This window comes from Macaca mulatta, chromosome 3 (assembly GCF_049350105.2).
Source record: "Macaca mulatta isolate MMU2019108-1 chromosome 3, T2T-MMU8v2.0, whole genome shotgun sequence".
Lineage (NCBI taxonomy): Eukaryota > Metazoa > Chordata > Mammalia > Primates > Cercopithecidae > Macaca > Macaca mulatta.
Window position 1 is genome coordinate 91,761,404 of NC_133408.1, and position 25,019 is coordinate 91,786,422.

Here is a 25,019-nt window from a genome sequence, read left to right on the forward strand (position 1 = left end):
CAAGGGTATCTGCTTTTGTAACTACCCAGTCTGGAGGCTCCAAACTACTCGAGTGCATAAATAATGTGAATAAATTGTGCTGCTTAGGTTCACAGCCCAGGGGAATCATTTTGCTGGGAGACTCAGCTGGGGCTCATTTTCACATCTCTCCTGAATGGATCACAGCATCGCAGATGTCTTTGGTAAGTAATTTTGGCAGTAATCATTCCAGATGTGCTGGCCTTTGTTTTCGTTTCCCCTTGCTGTCTCTAAATGTGATGCCAACTCCACACAGGTGCAAATTTCCCTCTTTAGCAAAATCTGCCATGAAAGGCATATCCACAGTCATTTCAGTCCTAGACAAATGGCAAAAGGTTCCTTCTACTCACTTCCCCAGCCTCAGCCCAGCTGCTGCCAGGAACCCTGAAAGCAGTAGTGCGGAGTCAAGAAGGTGGAGAATGCACAGAAAGGACAAAGCCCACCGGGCCGGCTTCCCTGTGGAGGTCAGGATGAGGCATTCTGGGGCCTGTCCAGCTTGTTTTACATCTGAGCAAGCAAGAAGCTCTGGGCAGAGCAGGCTGCTCGGCTCCTGATAGCCTCTGCTGTGCTCCGTGGAAAGCGTCAGGGGACAGACAAGCCCGCCATCCATTCCCAAAGAGTGATGGGACTGTCTGGGAGGGTTTTTTAATTTAAAAAAAAAGAAGAAGAAGAAGAAGAAGAGGGCCACAAGGCAAAATTGCAAACAATGACAGACTCAGAGAAGGCAAAGAAAAGGGAAGGAAACCAACATTTATTGACTCTATATCAGGCATCAGGCACTATAAGAGAGATTTGCATGCATTACTCAGATGAACGACTCCTAAATATGGGGTAGACATATAATGGCAACTTTGTATATTACCAGTTCATCACCTGAGCACACACCTGCTGCATTATCAGGAGGGCCATTATCTTCCTCTCAAATTGTGCAAACACCTGGGGAGATTGTGTGGCAAAGGGTGGGAGCTAGAGGGTGCAGGGAAGGGCAGTCTGAATGCCACACACCCAAGCAGGGGGTACAGTGGTGTCAGATGGGTCACCTGCAGCTGGGGCTTCCTGTGGCCACAAGTTATCACAAGGAAATGTAACAAAACCTGTGCCTAGAGATAGCTACATACTTGGCAGGGCTCAGTGCAAAACAAAAGTACAGGTGCCCTCAGCAAAACTTGTTCAAAAGTTCCATTAAAGCTGCTAAAATATAAACACTTTTCTTTCTGTGGCAGTCTTCCTCAATATGTCATGGTATTTTCTTATTTACTATTTAATGTCATTCTAAAAAAAAATTAAATTTTTAAATTATTGGCATGAATGTTATGTTCATCGTCACATTATGCAATGCCAGTTTTACATGCCACTGTAACAGCACTGAACTCCTAGGCTGGTGGAATCACTAAAATTACACAATTCTTATGTAGTAGCTTGTCCCTGGAGGGTGCTTTGAGCTGCCCAGAAGACAGAAAAGGCAAGCCAGACTCAGGAAGGTTGGAAGGAGGAATAGAGGCTTCCCAGGAGCACAGGGTCACCAGACTGAACACTTCCTCGGGCCAGGAGATGCTTGGGGCAAGTACAGACCCTCCCAGGCACTGAGGCTTCCATCCTGAAACACTCAGGCCTGAGAGCTGCTGGGTTTCTCCTCCTGCCAGTGCTCCATAGGTCCCCAGGTAAGCCAGGAATCTCTCCTTCCCAGGGCCTGTCTCCCCAACCCACAGCAGTCAGGTGACTGACCCCCAAGAGTCTTCAAACCTCTGTGCAGGAACATGCTAATTATTTGGATGGGTAATGAGTTTGCCTCCCCTGCCCACCAGATGCCAGCACTGCCGGCTGGGGCAGGTGACAGCTGCCACCATGCCCAACTCCAATCCTCCTCTTGCCTGTGCCCAGATTCCCAAAAGGACCAAAGGGCAACATTGGAACACAGGCCTCCCCCATTGACACCATTTAGTTGCCACCTTGTTGGAGGGTCCAGCAGCTGCAGGGCAAGAAGGGGAAGACAGGCTGGGGAGTGAGTGGCCAGGAATCCATCTTGAGAGATGGCAGGAGGCAGGATCCAGAGTCGACCCCGTTTCCAATCCCCTCCCTCACACATACTCAGTTGGCCCATTGGACTTCACTCACATAACACAAATTCAAAAATAAGATTTTTAAGAAGTTCAAGATGGGACAGCACAGCATTAAACCCAGTGCAGGGCCCTTTCTAAGCAGAGGACCTCACGGGCCCCACTGTTGCACACACATAAAGCCCTGCCCGGGTCTGACACAGTGCACAGGGAACAGCAACTCTCAGCCTTTACTTCTGGATGGCCCTATCAAACAACACAATAAAAAATGTGAGGGCATTGCCACAACAGACTTGTCCCAAGAGCCACCCTGTCCGTTAGAGAAAGGAGTGGTGCCCCTGCCCTCGAGAAAGGGACATGGGCACAGTGGGGAAGCCCTGTCATACAGCCATCTATGGACGCGCTTCCCTCTTCCCTCTCCCAGAAAACTGAAACTGATCCAGAGAAATTAACCTGCAGAAACTATCATTTTTTTTTCTTTGACTTCCTCTTCCTAAAGAAATTGAATATGAACTCAAACACTCTCTGGTTGAACCTCTCCCAAGCCCCCACTTGCTCATGGGGGTTTCCCCACTTGCTCATCTTTACAGAGGGAGGTCTATGCTTGCCCAGTAAAGTATGCTTGCTTTACTGGGCAAGCATAGACCTCCCTCTGTAAAGATGAGCAAGTGGGGAAACATCTGGATATACATAAAAACTGCTCAGGAACACAAATGAAGAGTGCTCTTTTGAAAAATGTTTATGGGAGGAAAGAGAGTGACATTTTGTAAAATGTTAAATTCAGGTTCTCAACAATAATTGAGAGGAAATTGCACACATGAAAAAGAAGAACTCGGAAATCAGGGAAGACTGCCTTGAGGTGAAACAACTATCTGATCTAAAAATGCAGCGGCAATACTGACTTGCAAGTTGGATGGTGCAGAAAACAGGAGAGCAAAGCGGTCAGGCAGCTGGGGAAATTCTGGGACTCAGGAGAAAGGCTAGATGTGAAAATCAAGACGGAAAGAGGAGAGGTATGCAGGAACGGTCCTGGCAATTGAATAGAAACTGCAGAAAAAGAAAAGACATCAGGCAGAGAGGAAGCTGTGACTAAATAAGTAATGCAAGATAATTTTCTTGAGTTGGGGAAATCTGTCTTCAGCCCACAACCCCCACAGCGTGCCAGGCCAGGGTATAAAATAGACTCTGTGTTCCCTGCTTTTCCTTATTTATTCTGAGGATAAAGAAAACTCTTGGAATCATCCTGCCCAACAAACCAACAACCGGGGAGCATACTAGGAGGGAAAACCCATCTGGCATCAGACTTATCTCTCAACACTAAATTTCAGGAAACAGCGGAACAGCCTCTCTACAGAATTTTAAGAAGGAAAAATTGTGTCGAAAGTGCTCTATACCAAGCTATTGTTCTCACATGAGGACTACAGAAGCTTATTCTCAGTCATTCGAAGACTTAGAAAACATACAAGACATATGCCTTCCCGGAAAAAAAATATTTTAAGAAATACTCCAGTCTCTCTAAGCATGATATTGCAAAAGGAAGCACACAAAAAAACTAGATATAATTACATACAATTTTCAAATGTGTACAAAGTCAAAAAGATTCACAAAATTAAAAGACAAATGTAAAGCTAGAATACTTACAAAATATAAGGCAAGATTTAAATCCTCTAATTAACAGAGTTTCTACATAGCAATAAGAAAAAAATCTAATTTTTAATGATCAAGAACATAACCAGTAGATATAAAAGTTTCATTTTCAGCAGTAAGAAACATAAATTAAGATAACAATGCAATTCATTTATCATTGTCAAACAAACAAAGATAAAGGTGATAAAGACCCAGTTTTAGCAAAAATATGGTGAAACAGGCATGTTAATTCACCAAAAAGAGATGAAGTTACTAGAACTTCTCTGAAAGGCAATTTGGCAACATGTATAAGGCAACATTAAAATATTTGTGATTTTTAACTAAAAATTTCACATCTGCAAATTTCACATCTGTAATTTCACATCTGCAAATTTACTTTTAAAATGATCAATTATCTGCTCAAGAATATATGTACAGGAATATTCATCACAGAAGTATTTATTTATAAGAGCAAAACTGAGGAAAGAAACTAAAAATCAAAAAATAGGGGATGTAAAAATATACTACATTTGTACAGTGAAATTTTGTGCAACCAGTTAATACACATATTAATAGACATTTATTGGCAAGAAATATGTCTATGATAATTGGTTAAGCAACAAAAGCAGGTTACAAAATAGTATGTATGCGCCAATTTTGTGAATATATGTGTGTCTGTGTGCAAACAAAAAAATAATTGGAAAGTTGTAGGTCTGCATGTTACCTACCACTGGCTATCTTTGGATGGTGGAATTATAGGTCACTTTTTTTTTTTCTCATTTTTCTTCATTGAATTTGTATGTACCAAATATTGTGATTCAAAATTTTGGAGATTTGTTTGTTCTATTTGTTTTGGTTTTGTTTTAGGCAATAGCTAAGGAAACCAGTTAAGGAAAATCAATGCATTTTTTTAATTTAATCTTTGCAAAAGCCCTCTGAGGTAGGTGTTTCTACAACACAGCCTCGCTTTACAGATTCTCAGAGAGATTGAGTGGACTGCCCAAGGTCACACAACTAACAGGTGGTGGAATTACTGCCTGTCAGCATAATCCTGAACAAGCTGCTTAACCAGAGACTCTGTAAATGATGATAGTAACAGTGTCAGGAAAGGCCATGTGCTTCAATGAGCCTAAGGGCTATGAAAATGTTGTGGACCCGTATGTTGAATTCCAACCAGACAAAGTAGATTGACACCTGGCTCTGGCAGTGCAGTGGTGATCGTTAATGAGGCTGCCTGAAATCCTTGTACTTGTCCTCCCTGTTCCTGCACCTGGCCTCAGAGGCTGAGGAAAGGAGTGCCTCTCTTCATAACCTGGGGCCCACACTCTCCAGGAGGACAGTGGCTCACTCTGCAGTGTGCTGATTCTCCAGGAAAAAGAGGGGCCCACCCAGCAGACATTTTAAGAAAATCACTCCAGCAAGCCCAGCAGCTGGCCCTATCCTAGAGACTTAACAAGTAAAATTTAGATTGTAATAGTTTTCATCTGCTGTTTGCAGCAATGAACTGATTCAAGTGCTGTCGAGCAGCATTTGTTGGTAACGGTTTGGGTCACTCCCCACTCCCACGTTTTGGCAGTAAATTGTTTTGAGAAATGCTTATGAGAATAGGCTGATGAGAAACCCAAATCAGGCATAACCGATAATTGGAATTCACCAGTCTTATCAATATGGTAATAATGCTATGGGTAGGAGGAACAACACTACAGTTTTAGTGTCATGTTGTCACCTGTTTTAAGCCCCTGGTGTTCTGGGGTTATTAAAATCTCTCTAGATTAACATTCCTCTCCAAGCTAAAAATTGACCCAGCAACTCTCAGCCTGGCCACTTGGTAAGAAAAGGAGGCAGGACAAGAATAAGATATCTATTTTGCTTAGGATGTTGATACTGAACATGAAGCTTTATCCCCAAGTTATTGCCGAAATGATAACCACCAACCACTCCAAATTTCCAGTGACTTAAAACAATCATCATTTCTTCTCACCCGTGCATCCAGGGGTGGTCTGGGATCAGCAGTTTTCAACTGAGCTATGTTGGTCTTGGCGCAAAGCTTCAGGTTGGGCCCAGGTGTGTGCCACGTGTCTCTCATTTTTATTGGCTGGGCAATCTATCCAGAGCGTCTGCTTGTCATGGTGATGTCAAAGTGCAAGAAGGCAATCCGTGCCCTGTCCACCATCAACCCAACAGCCAAAGCCGGTCACGTGACCACAATCAAGCTAATGGGGAAGGAGGCATGACTGCCCAGAGTGGGAGAAGGAAGAGAGTAAATATGCTTTATTGTTTTTATCTAATTACATATGTTAAATATATGACTGAGAAAAATGTGAAAATACAGAAATTATTTGGAAATTGTTAAAATTCCTCCTTAATACTACCACCCAGAGAGTCACCTTAACATTTTGGAGTATCAGGCTTGTTTTGAAATATTCTTTTAATATCCTTTTTATTTTTTTAAAAAAGTTAAAATGCCAATAATAGAGCCAATTTTAAGAAGTAAAAAATAACCCCACCATCTTAAATTTTTCACAGTATTTTTGCACTCTTTCCAGCACTCCGCCCCATGTGCATATATGTATATATGTGTATTATATATACACACATCATGCTGTACAAGAAGAGCAAGTTTGCAGTTGGCAGTTCTCTTTTTATTCAATCAATTCATAGGTATCTTCCTCATTACGACTTTGTTTTTATACTCATTATATTTATTGCTGTTCCATAATGTCCTTTTCAGGGGCCATGCAATAATCTACTAAACCACTCACCTATAGCAGGATGTTAAACTGATTCTTTTTTTTTTTTTTTTTTTTTTTTTTTCTGGAGACGGAGTCTCACTCTGTCGCCCAGGCTGGAGTGCAGTGGCCGGATCTCGGCTCACTGCAAGCTCCGTCTCCCGGGTTCACGCCATTCTCCTGCCTCAGCCTCCCGAGTAGCTGGGACTACAGGCGCCCGCCACCTCGCCCGGCTAGTTTTTTGTATTTTTTAGTAGAGACGGGGTTTCACTGTGTTAGCCAGGATGGTCTCGATCTCCTGACCTCGTGATCCGCCCGTCTCGGCCTCCCAAAGTGCTGGGATTACAGGCTTGAGCCACCGCGCCCGGCCAAACTGATTCTTTTTTTTAATTTAATTTTATTTATTTATTTTGCTATTATGGAGCATTGTCCTTTTAAAAAAAAAAAAAAAAAAAACTTCCAACTTTTAGACACTATTATCTACAGAATCTCTTCATTTGTGCAAGGAGTCAGCCTAGGTAAGAATACCAGGCTTAGCCAATATCCATGAGGTGTGTTGAGCTCAGACACCTCGTGTTTCCATTGTCTGGTTTTTCAGGCTTGTGGCAAGTGTAAACAAAATATCAGTTCTAACTTAGGTAAAAATTCTAGAGTCACATCTCTCCAGGCCCAGCAGCATAGCACTGTTCATGTGTCAATTAATTCAACAAATGCTAGCCAGGTCTACTACGTGCCAAGCCCTGTGATGGGACTGATGACAACGGGGAAAAGGATGGAAAGATCCCTGGTGCCCATAGAGCTTAAAACCCCATGGGGCAATGCAGACGAGCAAGTGGCAGCTCTAGAGCCATCAGTGCTGTAGTGTGCACACGCTGCCCCGCAAACTGGAGGAAAGGCTGCCTGAAGGGAGAGACGCTGTGTTCAAAGCAGAGGAACAGAGCTGGAGGTAGTTGGGTCCCAGCCAACATAGGAAGGAGTGCCCTAGCAGAGGAAAGAGCACAGGCAAAGGCTCGAAAGCAAGAGAGTCCAGCCTTCTGAGAAGGAGCTCGGTGCAGCTGAACTGAAGCTCATCCAGCACCAGGTGAGACAAGAGCCTAGAGAAGTGCATGGGAGGCGGATCTCAAAGGGCCTGGAGTTTATCCTGAAGACAAGCAGGAGCCATTGAAGGGTTTTAAACTGAGAAAGGGGCAGATTTGAATTCTAGAACATTTACTCTGATTTCAGTGGGCAGGATGGAATTATTTGGTTGAAGGGGAGAGAGGCGAATCAGGCAGCAAGAGCAGCTAGGAAAATTCTAGTTGTAATTCTAGTGAAAGTGTGCTAAGCTGGAAAAGTACAGAGGGGAAGAAACAAGATGGACAAACTCAGAAGCTGTCTGGATTCAACAGTGGATGATGCACCCTTCCCATCCTGTATACTTGATGAGGGTTCCTCAAGACATCACCCTATCCCAACCAGATGGTTCTTCGGGTTGGGGTTGACCTTGGGCTGTCCCCCGGCATCCCTGCATCTGGGGGAGACTGCCTAGAGCTCATTGCCAATTGCAGGTCTTCCCACAGAGTCTCAGCCAGCCTTTGGAGACTACTAAAGAGCCATCCCTGCTAGGAAACTTCTGGTGCTTTTTGTCCCTTTGTACCAGACCCCCCCCCGACCAGCTCCTAATATTAATAGTTATGGTGAGAATATAATTTATTGTCCAAACTGGACACTTTGAGAGAAGAGGGATCGCTACCATAATTATGCCATGACAACAGGCATTAACCTGGACTGGCTCAGACAAGACTAGATGTCTATGTCTGGCCACCCTACTGATGGAAGGAGAATCACGTAAGCTGACTCCATAGTCATGACAGTGCCCAGTGGAGAATCTCAAGCCCCTAACTTACATGCAGAATAATCTCAGACATTGACTCAAACAGACTAGGGTTCAAATCCTGGCTGAGCCACCTACATTCACTTCTTTACTCTGAGCTTTAGTTTCCTCATCTGTAAAGTATAAATAATGATGACTATCTTGTCAGAAATTGGGAATCATTTCTGTAACAGGATGTTAAAAATTGGACTATTTATTTCTACCTACATTTTAGCCAATGTGGACAAATTATTCCCACCTTCCCACCATCATATTTCTTCCAAGTGAAAGATGAGACCATGTCCACAGAACCGGCAAAGGAAGGGAGTGAAGCCAATTCCACAACCTGTCGCTTATCTCCAGAGTCAAAGGTCCAGAAGAGTTGAGGCTGGGAATGGCCGGTGTCAGAGGGACAGTGGGGCTCAGCTCTCCCTGTGGGGTAAGGTGGGTGTGCTTCCCCTGCACCGTAAAGATGCCACTAAGAGAACTGGATAGGGGTCTGCAGAGACTAACCCCAAGAGGACTGGTGTTGGACACTCCCATGGGGAATGTAAGAGCAATGACCGAGGCAGCAGGACAGAAAGAGCATGGGCCCTGGACGAGGACATGAGCCCCAGGAAGGGAGAGCTAGCCTGGGCCACTAGACATCCTGCAGAGGATGGCCTGCAGGGGCAAGGTGACTTCACAGGGCTTAACCTCCAGCAGAGCAGGGCTGAAGCAGCAAACTTAAGTGACGAGTGGGGTGCAGAGAATGCACTCACTCTACCATGGCAAGTTCAGTCACCCGTTCTCCACAGTGCCTCTCAAGAGCCCCACGACAGCCCTCATTGTAGAAAGTCAGCTTTGGATATCTGCCCAGCTAGAGGCAATCACATCTGACTGTACCTCTTCTCCCTCCACCGCAAGCCTCAGCCAGCAAGTGGAAGGAAAATCTAGCCAAGTCGACAAAGAAAGTGGACCACATTCCCAATGCTGAGTACAGATGGCCAGTCTCAAGTCCAGGGTTGACAGGGAGCAAGAAGTTTTACTTAAAATTGTGAAGACTGAACATTTTTCTTTTCTGAAATGGAATTGAATATAACCAGAAGAGTATATGTTATCTGAGCATGAGCACAGGCATAATTGGGCTGGTCTGGATTTTCTTCCAGGGCAAGGGATGAATTAGCACCACAGATGAGTGGGCAGTGGGAAAAAGGAAGGAGTTGTCTCATAGCACCCTGTGGTCCTGCCTGTCTCATGTGCCAGCGAAAGACCTCAAACTCCAGCAGGAGTCTCCCTTGGGGTCTGATGATAGGAATGCATGTTACAAATCAAGACCCTTCAGGGAGCCCAGACATGTTTCGTTCCATTCCTTTGCTGCACCGAGGACCTGATCATATTGTCTGGCAAGCGCAGTAAATGCTATAGAAAAACAAGTGGGTATTGTTTTATAATGGGCCCTTGTGCCTTCTATGAGGCTACTTGATACTTCTTTGCCTTTGTCTCCCTATAAGGCAGAAAACACGTCTGTGTGTACATGACCCCATCCCAGCTGTATCCGCTGAAAAGGAATCCACTGTCGGGCATTCTCCGTGCAGTGGCCCCTCTTCTCTCCTGCTCTTGCCATCCTCTGCTTAAGTAGTGGGGCACCCAGGAGTCCTGTTTACAGCTAATTAGATTAGGAGTGTATTCATCTGGAAAGATATTTGTAGTTCAATAAAGACAGTATGAAGACTCTCTCTCATGGTTCCACAGACACAAAGGGTTCTGAGTCTCATTCCGACCTGTCTGCTCCCTTTCTCCTTAAACAACCTGAGCTTCTCTCTGAAATATCTAAACCTCAGTAGTCAGGTTCAAATCGACCTACTCAAACCACAAGAAAGACCTCAACTTAGAAAGATGTCAAAGGAAGACGAAGAGCAAATCCAAAAACACTTTCGTGCTGGTTTTGTTTTTTTTCTTTTTTTCTTTCAAGGGAAAAAACAATCGCTGCTTGAGTTGTTTGTTGAAAAAGAAGAGGAGGTGGAAAGATCATTGAGGCCAGCAAGGGATGCTGCCCTCCTGCCTCTTCCCCCATCTGTTCAAAAATTATTTCCAAAATATTAAATGCTGCATTTCACTGAATCAGAATTGCATGATGGGCTGGGGGAGGGGGTGATGAGAGAAAAGCGATTCTGAAATACAATTTCCCAAATGTTTATTTTGCTAGCTAAGGCTGTTGCCGATCCTATTATAAAATCTTTGCACGACCCCTGGCAGGCTGTTGTCTGTAGGGTAAGTAGACGGAGATTGAATTTCGTGCTGTGTCAAGGACAAAATGAATCCTTAATCTAGCTGCTGAAAATGCATATTCACTAGAGAGCAAAGTGGCTCCATCTCTCAAACTTATATGCACTTCATTTCTCCCGTTGAGATGATTTTGTATATCAGGTTTGGCTACTCTTTATTAACCCACAAACAGCACAGGCAGTATCGAAGCTCTCACCCTACTCTCACTCACCCGCCCTGCTTCCTGCTCTCTGGATTTATCACTGCACATAAAGCCTCCCTTAAGCACAGAGGAAGATTTTCATGATGCATACAAAATATGGAAATTCTATCTGAGTTACCTTCGTGTCGACTCCAGAAATATCTAAGCATTATAGTGCTTTCTTATTATATTTTAAGACGAAGTAAAGCTATTGTTTAGTAAAACTGGACAAAATTACATCTTGTGCGCCTCAGCCATCTTGCAGGCTAGCGGATTAAAGATGCTAGGTAATGAGGAGAGAAACCTCAATCCTAGTTACTTCTCATTGATTCTGTCAGAAAAAGAGAGTTGTGTTCACCATGGTGAATTCTGCTCTCCAGTAGCAATCAGGCCACAAGAGACAGAATGTTCTTCCGTTTCCTTTCCCTGTTCATGAACAGGCCAGACGGGCCGTTCCTGAATTCTGATCAACTCGACGCCCTTCTCTCCCTACTCAAGGTGAGAATCCGGATCTCTCACCTGCCAGCCATGTAGGGTGCACTCCCAGGTTCATTGTTCTGAAAACATCCACCATCTTGGCCCTGCTGCCTTCTGAGAGAAGTAAAAAGCCAAAAACCAGTCGTTATGAAAACTACAAGAGGAAATTATTTTAAATTCCATATTTCTGAAAAGCATTTATAATTACTCAGCCCACACACCTGCTCTGCCAGTACATGAAATACTTCTGTATCAGAAGGCAGTGTGAGTCCGTCAATGCCTGTGCTATCCAGCCTGCTGCTGCAACTAGAGGACAATCTCTTGCCCCCTGGTTAATTATGTCTGTAACCTGCTTCACTCTCCCCCACATTCCTTACCCATCAAATGGAGCTCATGAAATTACTCATCACAGGGGAAACACCTAGAATCTCAAGTTCATTGGGATATGGAAAGAGAAAATTCCATCATTTAAAAATAATGTTGGGTGGTTGGAATTAATTGTAATACACTGTTCATTCATTTTTTTTCAACTAATTCCTTCCATGCAATTCCTTAGAAGGAGTGGGAGTAAGCAGAGATTATCTAGCCCAGCTCTAGTCAAATATCTAGGGGGCAAGACTGGATTCTACATAATTTCCTAGGGAAATCATACAGAATTTCTACTCAAGGAAATGGTTTGGAGTTTGGGCAGAGTGATGAGCTAAACCACAATCCTGGAGGAATATAAGGAAAAGCATGCATGAAGTACAAAGTCCAAAGATTCCAGAGGCAGAAACTGAGGATAGCATCGCTAAGCCTGACTGCTAAAGAGCTCAAAGGAAAGCAGAGCAGAAAGCAGCAAAGAGGTCATGATCTCGTGTTGGTAACATGTATTTCAGAGCCAACAAGAATGAGTAGATGCATCAGCTCTTCTTAACAGGGCAGGATATGGGCTCAGCTGTGGTCACAGAGTCCCAGATTTGGTGACTTAAGATGAAAGTGTTTCCTTTTATGTAGTAATCCAGAGGGAAGCAGTCCAGGGCTGGGGGAAAGTTAGATCATCCTCAACATGCAGCTTCCATCCTGGGGTCCGAGGTAGCTGCCCCTAATCCTGCCACCTGTCACCTGGAGAGAAGAAAAAAGACCAAGTGAAGGCACATACATCCCTTGGGAGAAGTTGGCACGATGGTGGTAAATATCACTTCTTTCTCATACCCCATTGTCCAGAACTTAGTCATATGGCCACACCAAGCTGCAACAGAGACTAAGAATTGCAGTCCGTGGCTGGGCAGCCCTATGCCCAACTATCACTGTTCTATTATTAAAAACAGAGAAATAGATAAAGGTGGATAACTGGGGCTCTGGAGGTGAAAAGTACCAGCTCAGCTTCAGAAAATGTAAAGTCTAGCTGGGAAGATAAATAAGCTCACAATAATTAACAATAATAATAATAATAATATAAAGCAAACATTACCATGTGCTTACCAAATACCAAGTATCCTATTTAGCATTATCTTATTTAATACTTGCAATGGTCTGAATGTTGGTGTCCCCCAAAATTCATATGTTGGAACAAATACCCACTGTTAGTATGACGAGGTGGGGCCAATGAGAAGGGATTAAGTCTCCAGGGCTTCATCCTCATGGCTGGGATTGGTGCTCTTGTAAAAGAACTCCCTTGCCCCCATGTGAGAATGCAGCAACAAGGCACCATTTACGAAGCAGAGGCCTTCACCAGACCCAGATTTGCCAACACCTTGATCTTGAACTTCCCAGTCTCCAGAACTGTGAACAATAAATTTCTGATGTTTATAAATTACACTATAAGGTATCTTGCTATAGCAGACTATGGACTGAGAAAATATAGCAGAATATGGACTATAGCAGGAAAGGGACTAAGACAATACTGAAATGACTCTACTATTATATGTATTTTATAGATAAAGAAACTGAGACTTAGCAAGTTTAGCTAACTGACAAAAGGTTAAACATGGAGCCCAGACACAAACTGAGTCTGTTGGATCCTAGAGTAGAGGTCAGAAAACTATGGCTGTTGGGCCAGACGCTGCCCTCCCTGATTTTGTAAACTAAGTTTCACTGGAACACGGCGATGCCCATTCATTTACATATTGTCTATGACAACAGCAGAACTGAGCAATCACGACAGAAAGAAAGAGAAACCTCAGAGGTTGGACTCTTGGACCAGCAGAGGGTCAAAGAGGAAATGCTCTACTTTTTCCCTGAAAATGACTTATTTCACTGAAGTTGAATGTGCATCGAATAAGCATCGTACCAGACCAAACAGCCTACAAACCTGAAATATTTACTGTCTAGTCCTTTATAGAAACAGTTTGCCAGCCCCTGCCCTAGTGCTAGAGGGTTAGGTGCAATCAGCTAGGCATGCACAAGCTACCATGAGACCTAGAAGAGGATGCCTAAGAGAGAAAGGCCAGGGCAGGTGAGGAAGGCTCTGAGAGGAAGTCCAGATGTAGCCAACTCTTGGCTGTTGATTAGCAACTGAGCAGTCAAGACAGTGGAGCTGGAGGAAGAGCTTGTGGAGAGACCTGGAGGTCTGAGGTGGTAGGGGTAGGTTCAGGGGGACCCAGGTTGTTGAGGGGGGTAGGAGAGGAGGGCTGTCAGGAGAGGTTGGGGACATGGAGATTCCTTGTGGTGGAGGATGACATTGAATAGCTACAGAAGCCTGCAGATTAGGGTTTCCCTTCGTGGCCAGTCATTGCAGTCATGTAGGGCACTTATTCAAAATGAGATTCTAGGGCCCCACCACAAACCTACCCAATCAGGATCTGTACTTCAAAGAAGCTCCCTATGAGACTCTGGGAAACACTACTGAAGATGTAGGAAGACAGTGAGGAGGCAGGGCCCCTGGCCAGAGGTTGCTGCAGTCACCCGGGGCCAGCAGATGTGTATGCCCAGAGGGGTGGAATGGCAAGGTTTTGGGACCGCCTCTTGGTATAAAGTGAAAGAGAGGAGAGAAAGAAAATGAGATCGTCATTTATGATCACAGTCATGGGGAACAAGAGCCCAGGTCAGTCCTGGTGAGCAGGTGGCCCCAGTGAGCTCTTCTCCACTTTCCCCTCTAACTTGACCTTGGACTTCCGGTATCAAATTCCAGTTATTACCCCCCAAAAAGAAAAACTACCCACATCCCAGACAAATTGCAGTCTGGCTGTTTTAGAAATGACTAAACTTTTACAGAATCAAAGGTATTAGAAGAATCAGCTTCGAGGATGTGTACCTCTTCGTGCTCATTTCTGGCCCTTGGAGGAATTTGTTTTTTCTGTTTGTTTCAATGGCCTTAGAAAAGAATTGATTTGTGATTATCTCTGTATATGAAGAGGATATTTTATACTCTTGTTTTCTTGCTTTTATGAATCTAAAAAAAGTTATTCAATCACCCTGGGGGGGAAAAAACAATGGAAGGAAGGGAATTCAGTAGAAAGAGTTTAACTGTACAATGCGTTCTCATTTGGTATGCGGCAGTGAGAGAAATGCATCCCTCGACTCATTCATTGAATAAATAAATCATAGAGTTAGAGCTTAAGTAATAAATAATAGAAAAGGAAAGGAAAGAAACTAAGAGGAGCTGACAAGGTAAAAATAAATAAATAAAAAGAGCTACATTCAAGCAAAATGATGAAACATGGAGTATTATTTGCCATTTTGTCCTCTTTGTATTTACGTGTCATATGCTGCTAGAATTTTTTATTTGATTGTTTATTCACTGCCCCCATAAGCTTTTGGACTGGCAGAGGGTCGAAGAGGAAACACTCTACTTTTTCCCTGAAAATGACTTATTTCACTGAAGTTGAATGTACATCAAATAAGCATCGTACCAGGTGCTGAGCAGTTATTGCTGCTGGTCTGCTGGTGTGTAGTATATTTTAAGTCACTAAATTTGGGGGCTACCTGTTACATGAAAATGTATAACTGCAATGCTTGGTGTTTGTTGGTCTCCTTTGGACATGACATGATGAATTTAGCCCTGGGGTTTTGCATGCGGTGTTAGCAATGCTGGAACTATTTCCCCCTGGCCCCTCTGTGCTTGATTCTCTCTTCCTAGCCTTCCAGGACTCACACATTAGATAAGGAATCTTCCTTCAAGATTCCTTTCTTGAAAGCCCCAGATGTGGGACAGATGTCCCTTCTATGTACTGACACAGTACTCTGGACTGCCCTTAATACGACTAACAACCAACTTTTATTGAGTTCTTACAAGTCTAAATGTCATGCATAGATTATCTTTTTTAATTCTCTCAACCACCCAATGAGATAGGTACTATTATTAAGTTATTTTTATTGGTAATGAAACTGAAGCACAGAAGGGTTAAGGAAAGAGTTCTAGGTTACCCAGATGGGAAGTGTTGATTGTCTGTGCCTCTCTAGAACGGTGAGTCCCATGAAGAAGGAGCCCACGGCTGCCTGGGATGATGTCCAACAGAGTGCCCAGCACAGTCTGGTGCCTGATGTTTCTCCCTCTCCCCTCCCCTTCCCCTTCCCCCTCTCTCCACCCCTGTTTTCCTCTGTGTGCCTCTGTGTGTGTAATGAATCATAGGGCCACAGGGACTTTCCCTCAATATGAGACTCATCTCACTGCAAGGGAGATTATATGGTTTACAAATCAAATGCACAGAGTTAAATTACTTTCTTGAAGTTGTCTATATTAAATCCTTAGTTTATGAGAACTGTGCTACCTAATCCAGTTAAGCCTGAGATGACAGAGGCAGAAACCAGATGATGTATCCTGTCTACATTCTCCCAGAACTTCATCTGCCAGGCCCCACTGGAAGACAGACCTCCAGAGCAGTGGTGTGTGCCATCTCCCTGGGGGCCTTTCCCCGGGATGTGTCAGGCCAGACAGGCCCTGGGTGCAGAAGAGTAGGGTGTGTGTGGGTTTCTGTGTAGGGTCACATATGGTTTCCGTATTTGTCCCCAAAATATTCATTCTCCACTCTTCATAAATTAGACACGGCCTCCATACAAGAGAAAGACAGAAGGAAAAGATGGCGGCAGCTCTTAAATCATCTGTGCACTTCAGAACTTTTCACCCAAAGCAGTATCTGGGCGACTACCCCCTAAACAGGCAACCAGGAAGCCTCATGTTCAAGGACTGTCTAGCCCAGCTTGGCCCATTTTGTCATTTTACGGGATTTGGCAGCTTGGGGGCAAAGCAAGGAGCAGATACAAGTGGGCTATGGGAAGCCTCTCCCTTTCTTGTTTCACCAGAACCTGGGTATAAACTGCTATTTACCATAAGGGTTGGTCATTTAATTTGCTGCTGTTTGTCTGAGGTATGAGTACTTGTTCTTTATTAGAGGGAATATCCAATCTGATACATGTTAGTTGCTCTAAAGTGTTTGTAGAAGGGAGAGAGAGAGGAGAGGAGGGAGGAAGGCTGCCTCATAGAGTTGTGTCATTGAATTGAACAATTTGTGCAAGTTTCCTGTCTCAGTGCCTGGCACATAAGGGGAACCCAGAATTAGTTCCCTTCCCCACTCTGGCTTAATGCAAGTTATCTAGGAAACAGCACATCCAAGCATCGTGAATAAGTAGACATTTATTTATAGGACAGATTCATGTAGCAGAGGCTACAGAAATGGGAGTCGGGCAGGAAAGTGTGTGTGAGGGCCAAGGAAGGCTCAGAAAGTTGCATAATGTGGTGTTCCCACAATAAAGGCACTAAGGTGATGGGAGGGGTGGGGACCTGAGCAGATGGGAGGTGGTGTGGTGGCACGGTGGGACTGAGAGACAGAAAGCAGGAGGAACCCTGCTTACCTTCTGCAGGCACCACTGCAGGACAGATGGAGGAGGAGCCGAGAAGCCAGCTAGTGGAACTGGGAGACCTATGGTCCCAACGTTAAGGAGGTAGTCCTTGTCTCTGATTCCCGGGCCTTGAAACTCTCCAGCATTATTAAAAATACCAACCCAAGAGCTATTTTCTTTTTTTTTTTTTTTTGGTAAAGTAACAATTCCTCATGTGCTTTGAGACTTTAATTCTGGGGAATGGATAAAACAATGCTTATTTAACTGGTGATGACATTTTTCATCTTTTTCCAACAGTGGTTACTTAGATTCCTCCACGTGACTTTGTACTGTTTGAAAATAATCAATTCAGGTCTAATGCAGGTACGTGTAATAGAAAAGGGAATATACTGTGCAGATCGTCCACAGCAGTGCAGGATGGAGAGAGCCCAAATATAAACAGTGAAGGAAGGCACTGAGGATACTGCCTGTTTTGCCGGAAGACTGGCAGAATCAGATGAATGAGGGATTGGTGTCATTACTCTCTTTCTCCCATGCAACAAAGCTTTAAGAACATCAATTGCTTGCTGAAGTTAGGGCTTAAAATATTACCAAATTCAAATTATTGTATTTACTAAATATCCATAAAAAATGGGAACCAGTGGGCTTTGTCGATGCATGGAAATACGCACACACCTACCCACGCACAGGGAAACGTTAAATGAAATATTACACAAAATAGTATACACGTGCCAACTATGCCATAAAAATAAATATCTATCATTGATAAAGGTCAGAAGAAATTTTGAAGCAATGCGGTAGTGATCTAACACTCACTAGGTTGCTCATGCTCTTTAAGTTTGGAAAATTTTTCTTGGTAAATATTCAGTCTTTTTCACATATGTACATTTAAGGTACATTTAAAACGAGTTTCCTAAGAACATAAATGCTCAAAAGGAATAAGCAGGAGTTGATGAGGAAAATCTTAATTTGCATTCCTCCTGCCTCAAATGCCTGAAATATCTTGGATATAATGTTGCATGAATAAAGCTTTTAGTGTTTAATGTGATAGGACTTAAACATTCTCTTTTTGCTAGGGTCTATAAAACATTTGCTATTAATAGCCACTGCTTTTCATTTTTATCTACCAAATTTACTTCTATTGGTCTGCTCAAACCTTTTATATTATCTGGCAAATAAATATCACTCCTCTTAAACCTGGGACAGTTCACTTGGAAAGGGACACTAGGTGGTCCGCCCTAAACATGATGCTTCACATAGTAGGGCTCTGACTTGTCAACCTGCTTCTGACTGTCTTTTGGTCTTCCCCACAGTCTTGCTGAAGTAAATAAGGTGATATTTCTATAGCCGTTGGAGATACTGAAACTGAAATACATCTTCCCCAAGTTTGCACACTAATGACAGTAAAACCTTGGCTTAACATCAGAAGTGAAGTCTAAAACATTCAACCAGGAAAGCACAGGCTTGCTATATTTTGAAGCTAATTGAATGACCAGGATAAACCTATGCAGCTGGTCTGCCTGGGCCTTCCAGGGCTCCCGCTGAGGAATGCAAACTTACCCTGGCCCCAGTTGTGATTCAGCACCAGCCACTGTCCACTCCAGCTGAAATCCTGTTGGGGATGATTCCAAGGCTGACTGTGGTTTCCAAGATATCAGCAAGGATTCCAGGAATCTCCCAGGTAGCTGAGCCCCATTTCTTCAGATTGATCCAGAGAGAACTGAGCTTGGAGAACGTTAGGAACATGGAGATTCCACTTCCCAAGACAGGATTGCCTGCCGTTTTCCCACCTACCCTACCCCTCCTCTCAACATCCCGTCTTCCGCCACTGAAGACAAGAACTTCATCACCCACCCCTGACTGAGAATGAGGGCTACAGTGGGTACGGAACCTATTTCCAGTGGTGTCAGAGCCAATCATGGAGTTTTCTTGATTTGTGTTTCTTCTCTGTATTTGTAGAGCTAGACATAGAAGACAGATCACCTGATTTCTAGAGCAAAGCCCTTTCTCTACTTTGCTGGCACACTTCAGAATTATTTACCCCTCCCTTAGTGTGCCAGGCTACAGAGGGTATCTCTATGCCTGCATAGTTCTTGTCTAACTCCTTCCTGTGAAAGGGAGAGCAGACCCAGACAGAATCAGAAACCTAGTTCCTCATCCAGTTTCCCAAGTCTGGAGTTACCATTGCACAGATGACAGAGAAAAAGGTGAGGGAGTGGGGTGGAAAAGAACTATCATTCTTGTACATTTCAACGTGTTTTGCAGGTTACTGACTCAACACAGCTCATAAATTCTGCCTGCATCTCACAAGCCACTTGCTTACTCACTATCTCTGCTTAACATATCTTGTGAGTTTCATCCATTCTATTTGTTTTTCTTGTCTTGTCTGGCAGAATTGAATATTCTCAAATCCTACAGTAAACACACATTGTAAGCAGAAAGATGTAGGGAAAAATAAGATAAAACACAGAGAAAAGTTTTGCTTTATAGTGGCAGGAGAAATAGAAACCCAAACAGAATAACTGAGTCACAGTAATGGTGGAGTTTTGAGCAGAAAATGGTGGGTGCTGAATGCTAAGGGGTGACAGAGTACCGGTCACTGAGACTGCATGGTCCTCCAAGATTTACTGGGAGCTTTCTTTCCATGGGGTTGTTTCTGGTTCTTTAAAGAGGATAAATCATCATTAATACAAGTGCATCCCAGGATGCCATACTTCCTGACCATCTCCTCCCTCTTCCAGCCCCAACTGTGCTGGAAATCACACTTAGGATAAGAATAAGGATGGAGGTTTCATGGCATGTGTGGAAGGAGGAGGCAATTGAAGAAGGAGGAGCAGAGGAAGCTCAGAGACCTGCAGAAAATATACAGGATATCACAGGATGACTGCTGCTTTTGAACACATTTGTTTGTTCTAAGAATTATTTTGAAAGTAAACACAGTAAAGGGGTTCATGTCTTAGTCCTTTGAATAACAAAAGCAGCAAGCATATTGTCCAATTCAAGCCACGTATTAGTTTCCTTGGCTGCCATATAAAAGTTCCACAGGCTGGGTGGCTGGAAGCACCATAAATGGATTGTCCCCGAATTCTGGAGGCTGGAAGTCTGAGATCAAGATGTCAGCAGGGTTAGTTCCTTCTTGGCAGTCTGTGAAAACATTTATTCCATGCCTCTCTTCCAGCTTCTGGTGACAGCTGGCAATCTTTGCCATTAACTGGATTGCAGAAGCATCATTCAAATCTCTGCCTCCACCGTTGCGTGGCCTTCCCCCCCGTGTCTTCGTTTCTGTCTCTTCCTCCTGTTTTATAAGGACCAGTCATAGGGGGCCCATCTTATTCCAGTGTGACCTCTTCTTAACTAGTTACATCTGCAACAACTCCAAACAAGGTCACATTCTGAGGTGGGAGGTGGGGTGAAGACTTCAACACATCTTTTTGAGAAACATAACTCAACCCATAACAGTCCACAATTAAGAAATATAAATTTGCATTTTATTTATTTTGAGTTCTCATTCTCTATCTCTCTGAAAGTAGGAGGATTGAGTTTTTCCCAGTTTAAAGATTTGTGGTAGATTTCACATATAAACTGTCCTATACACGACACAAATTGTTAACCATGGTTATCTCACTAGAGTTATCTCTTAGGGGAAGGTGATGGGGGGCTTTCATTTCTGCATTGTAAGTGATTATGTTTGCATTTCTAAAACAAACCCATGTACTACCTTGCAATAAGAAAGAACAGTAAAGACATATTTTCAAGGGGTTAATGGCTTTTCTTTCCCTCACAGCCTCTAGCATCAGAGTCTCTTTAGGAGAGGGATCTTCATGGATGAGGAAAAAGCAGGAGATCAGGGGCATGTGCCATTTGGAAAATTGTGCTAAAACTACAATTGCTTTGACGTGCTTGTCTTTAGATATACTTTAATTTATTTTAAATTTTAAAATAGCATTAAAGGAGGACTCAAGGTTTTCACGTTTACCCAAAGGGAACATGGATTTTCAATATTGAGAAATACAGAGGCTTCTTGCAGCCACTCATGGAGGCTTCCTGTCAGTGAAGGCAAAAAAGGAATATTGGCTTTTAAAGGTTTTATCCAAAGAAAGATGCCCAGATAAAATACGAGATACTCGGTCAAATTTGAATTTAGGATAAACAACAAATTTTTCAAGTATAAGTATATTCCAACCATTGCATGAGACATACTAATCCAAAAAATTATTCCTTGTTTGCCTGAAATTCAAACTTAACTGGGCATCCTTTATTATTTATGTATGTATTTATCTATTTTTGAGACAGTCTTACTCTGTTGCCCAGGCTGGAGTACAGTGGTGTGATCATGGTTCACTGCAGCCTTGACATCCTGGGCTCAAGCAATCCTCCTGTCTCAGCCTCCCATGAAGCTGGGACCACAGGCACATGCCATCATACCTAGCTAATTTGTTATTTTTTGTAGAAACCAATTTTACCTATGTTGCCCAGGCTGGTTTCAAACTCGTAGGCTCAAGCAATCCTCCCAAAGTGCTGGGATTACTGGCACGAGCCACAGCACCTGCCTGGCACCCTTTATTTTTATTTGCTAAATCTGGCAGCCCTATTCCAAACATACCAATTTAGATACGCTTTTTCTAAAAATTAGACCACAGGGGAGATTAGTCCCAGAAGTCACTCATAAAAGGAACAATACAAGGTTGTAGCTCATCACATTTTTCTTTGTTGATTTTGCACAAGCCATAGAAATGTGGTTCAAATGAATCCTATTTTTGTCAACACTTTGTATCAGGAGTTCTTGACAAATTGTGCAGGAGTTGCAGGGGATCCGTGAGCCTCCTGAAATCACAGGCCAGGTTAAATACATGTGCATTTTTGTGGGGAAAGGAACCACAGTTAGATTCTCTAAAATGTCTGAGACCCAGGAAGGTCAGAGGGCACCACCTTAATGCCTTAAGGCCATAGCTTTGAACCCAGGGAAGGCATTTTTTTTTTTCTGAGGGATTGGGCATTATTTTTCAGATTAATTACTTTTCAGATGATTGACTTTCTGATGGCCTAAACTGCAAAATGGAGAAAATCTCAGAAAATGTAAGAGTGGGAAGTTCAGTCTGCTAAAGCATCCCTCCCAAGTGCTTGAGATGCCAAATGTCCTGCATGTTTCGCAAGAGCTGAGTAGAAGACAGGTCAAGGGTAGTGCTGATCATTGTGACTTCCCTGATGAAGCTGAAGGTTAGAGGCATCTGCCTTGAATACCAAAAGCCCTTAAAAAGAGAGATTGAGAGTGGGAGGCGGACAGACAGAGAGCGATGCTCAGGCCATGAATTTTCTTACTACCTTTAGGAAATAAATGACCATTTTGATAATTGCTACTTTATTGTTTTCCTTAGAACTCTTTCATCAATCTACCAACAGCCCTTACCGATGAGCTCGACTGGCCCCAACTCTCTGGTGTTACAGGATTTCTGGACTCCACTGTTGGGTAAGGGTCTTTGCATGCCCTCAGACATTTCAATACATCTGTGTAAAGAAAGAACAAGAGATGGGAGTTGCTCCCAAGATGTTGAAACGAGAATTATTAGGAACTGCTTTTAGAACATGAACTTGAATTCATCCACCATACAGTAGGATGTAATGCAAATTACATTTTAGCAGTGCTGGAAAGAAAAGCATATTCCTGCTATGGGCAGAGTAGGGATAGAGTTCCATAGTTTACTTCTGATGGAATATACTGAACACATCACTGAAATTTTCTGATTCAAGGAAAAACAAAGTTTACTTGATTATTTGTTCTCAGAAATTAGTATTTATAAAGATAATGGCTGAAGCTAATTGGCACTTCTCAAGGTCCTAGAATCATCCTGGCTTTAATGCCCCAGATTTGTAGAGAACAGGCCTAGTGAGTTTGAGTGACACACAAACCCAATTCACTACATATGCCTTGGTGTTAAGGCCTGAGGTCTGCTTCCCAGAGCCCACACTTGGCAGGGACACCTGTGATGCTGGTGAAACTTGGCAAGTGTCCCTAACATGGTAGAAAGTCACAGATATGAGTCTATGGCCATCCCACCCTGAACACACCAGATCTTGTCTGATCTCTGGAAGGTAAGCAGGGCCTGGTTAGTATTTGAATGGTAGAATGTCACAGATATGAGAAGTAATTTCTCTCCAAACATCCCCTAAACATTTATGACAGTTAATAAGCACAAGGAAGATGGCAAATGAATGGCTTCCATGTGTAAAAAAGAAGAAAGGGTAGAGCTTTGATTTTAGGTCTAAAGGCAGGACAGAACCAGCTAGAAAGCCCCTCTCTGACTCAGGCAACAACGCCAGAAGGCTGGAAAGCACCATGAGATAAGCCATGAGAACTGTGAGGAGGGCAAGTGTACATGGGGCGTGATTTACCCAAATCTGTAAGGAACAGGAACGCCCCCAAGGGACAGACATTAATTATTTTAACAAGCAATTATTCTGATGAACAAAGGACATCGCATGCCATGAATAATTTATTTGATGATTTTTACTCATCTGCTTTAAAAATATTTCTTAAATACTTACCACCTAACCAGGCACATATGTTACAGGTGTTCATTTAAAGGTAAATAAGGCTTGTCCCATCTTTGTAGTCAATTGCAATTAAGGCAGATGAGACAAGTGAACAAATAATGGTAATGCAAGGGAGATATAGCAATGACAGGTCTCCCACAGAGCCATGGGGTTCCGAGGAAAAAGAGTTCATGGAAGTGATCAACAGTCATTTCCTTTGGGGGGTAACGCATGGGAGACTGGGGTGATAAAAGGGGTATAGAAGAAATTAGGAAGATAACTGACCTTCAGGGAAACGTACTCATATTGACAGAGAAATAACCTGTGAATATAGGGAAAGTCAAGGAGATGTGTTTTCCAGTGTAGTTACACCTTTTCAAATTTAATCATGTTTTTTTTTTAAAGGCTAGTCCTTGTCATTAGTGTAAAAATACTAAAATACTTACTAATAGGGATAGTAGGAAGTAACCTTTGAGAAGTAAGAAGTAACTATATGCCAAGCATTTACTGAGTGTTGTATAGATATTCTCTCATTTAACCTCCTTGTGAGGTAGCGGGTATTAGTCTCTGCATTTGTGGTTGAGAGATCCAACAGCAAATAGACAGAACAAGAATCTTGACCAAGGTTGCTCAGCCAAGAGCGGTAGGGTCTGTTTTCACGGAACCTTATGTCATATCATAACAAAGACATGTTCTTGCCTCCCATAATTTGGGGAGCAAGAATGCTTCTAGCCCACAACTCCCAAACTTTGTGTTGTTTTTATTCTTTGCGTGGGAACATGGCTCACTCTAACCATTGTACTCTGTGTGAGAACATAGCTATGGGATGGAGAAATGACTAAGAACCAAAGAAGTCTTCCCCATGTGGAGGTGTGGCCTGCCCTGTTTCACTGACCCATCATATGCCTCCTTAGGGTCCCCATAAGCCCAGACATCTGGAACCTCCTGAGCCCCAGCCTCAGTCCCCTCTTCCCTCTGCTACAGCCTCTGTTGTCTTTACCTGGAACACATCCAGAGATAACCCAGCCAAAGCAGGTTTATGGGAGAGAGAACCTTGGTCATCCCCCAGATGTCAACATCAGAAAAGAAAAAAATAGATATGTTTAAGTGCCCTCCACCCAGTCTAGTCATCTCTCAATAAAAGTATCTGGAATTTTCTCTCGATCAAGGCTTTTATGACAGTAACAAAAAGAATTAGTTAGGTATAAACAATGAACAGTTTACTGTGCCTTTAATGAAAGCTTAAATTTTTACATATTGACTCTATAAACCTCAACTACCTTTTGGCCCCATGAAGTTGCCATAAAAGAAATACCAATCTGATATTTAAAATTAATTTCCAGGTAGTTTAAATCTTTACTGGAGTCACTCAAGGAATGCAAGAGGAATCCACTCACCATGCCCAGCAAACAGATAAAAATGTGTTTCCTCATTTCTTTCCACTTACAGCTCGCACACACCAGTAGTTGCCCTGCATTTCCTAAATCTAAACTTCCCCGAAACTTGACCCACACTTAGCT

At 43.1% G+C, this 25,019-nt stretch overlaps 1 protein-coding gene across 2 annotated transcripts in view; it reads left to right on the forward strand.

Annotated features, from left to right (window-relative positions):
- The window catches only part of AOAH (acyloxyacyl hydrolase), a 196,671-nt gene that overhangs the window by 99,861 nt on the left and 71,791 nt on the right, over positions 1-25,019 (forward strand). For both annotated transcript variants that reach the window (XM_001102698.5, XM_077996935.1), the window contains exons 11-12: positions 88-182; positions 22,344-22,435. In XM_001102698.5, the coding sequence (XP_001102698.4) occupies positions 88-182; positions 22,344-22,435 (187 nt within the window). The remainder of the gene's footprint in view (positions 1-87; positions 183-22,343; positions 22,436-25,019) is intronic.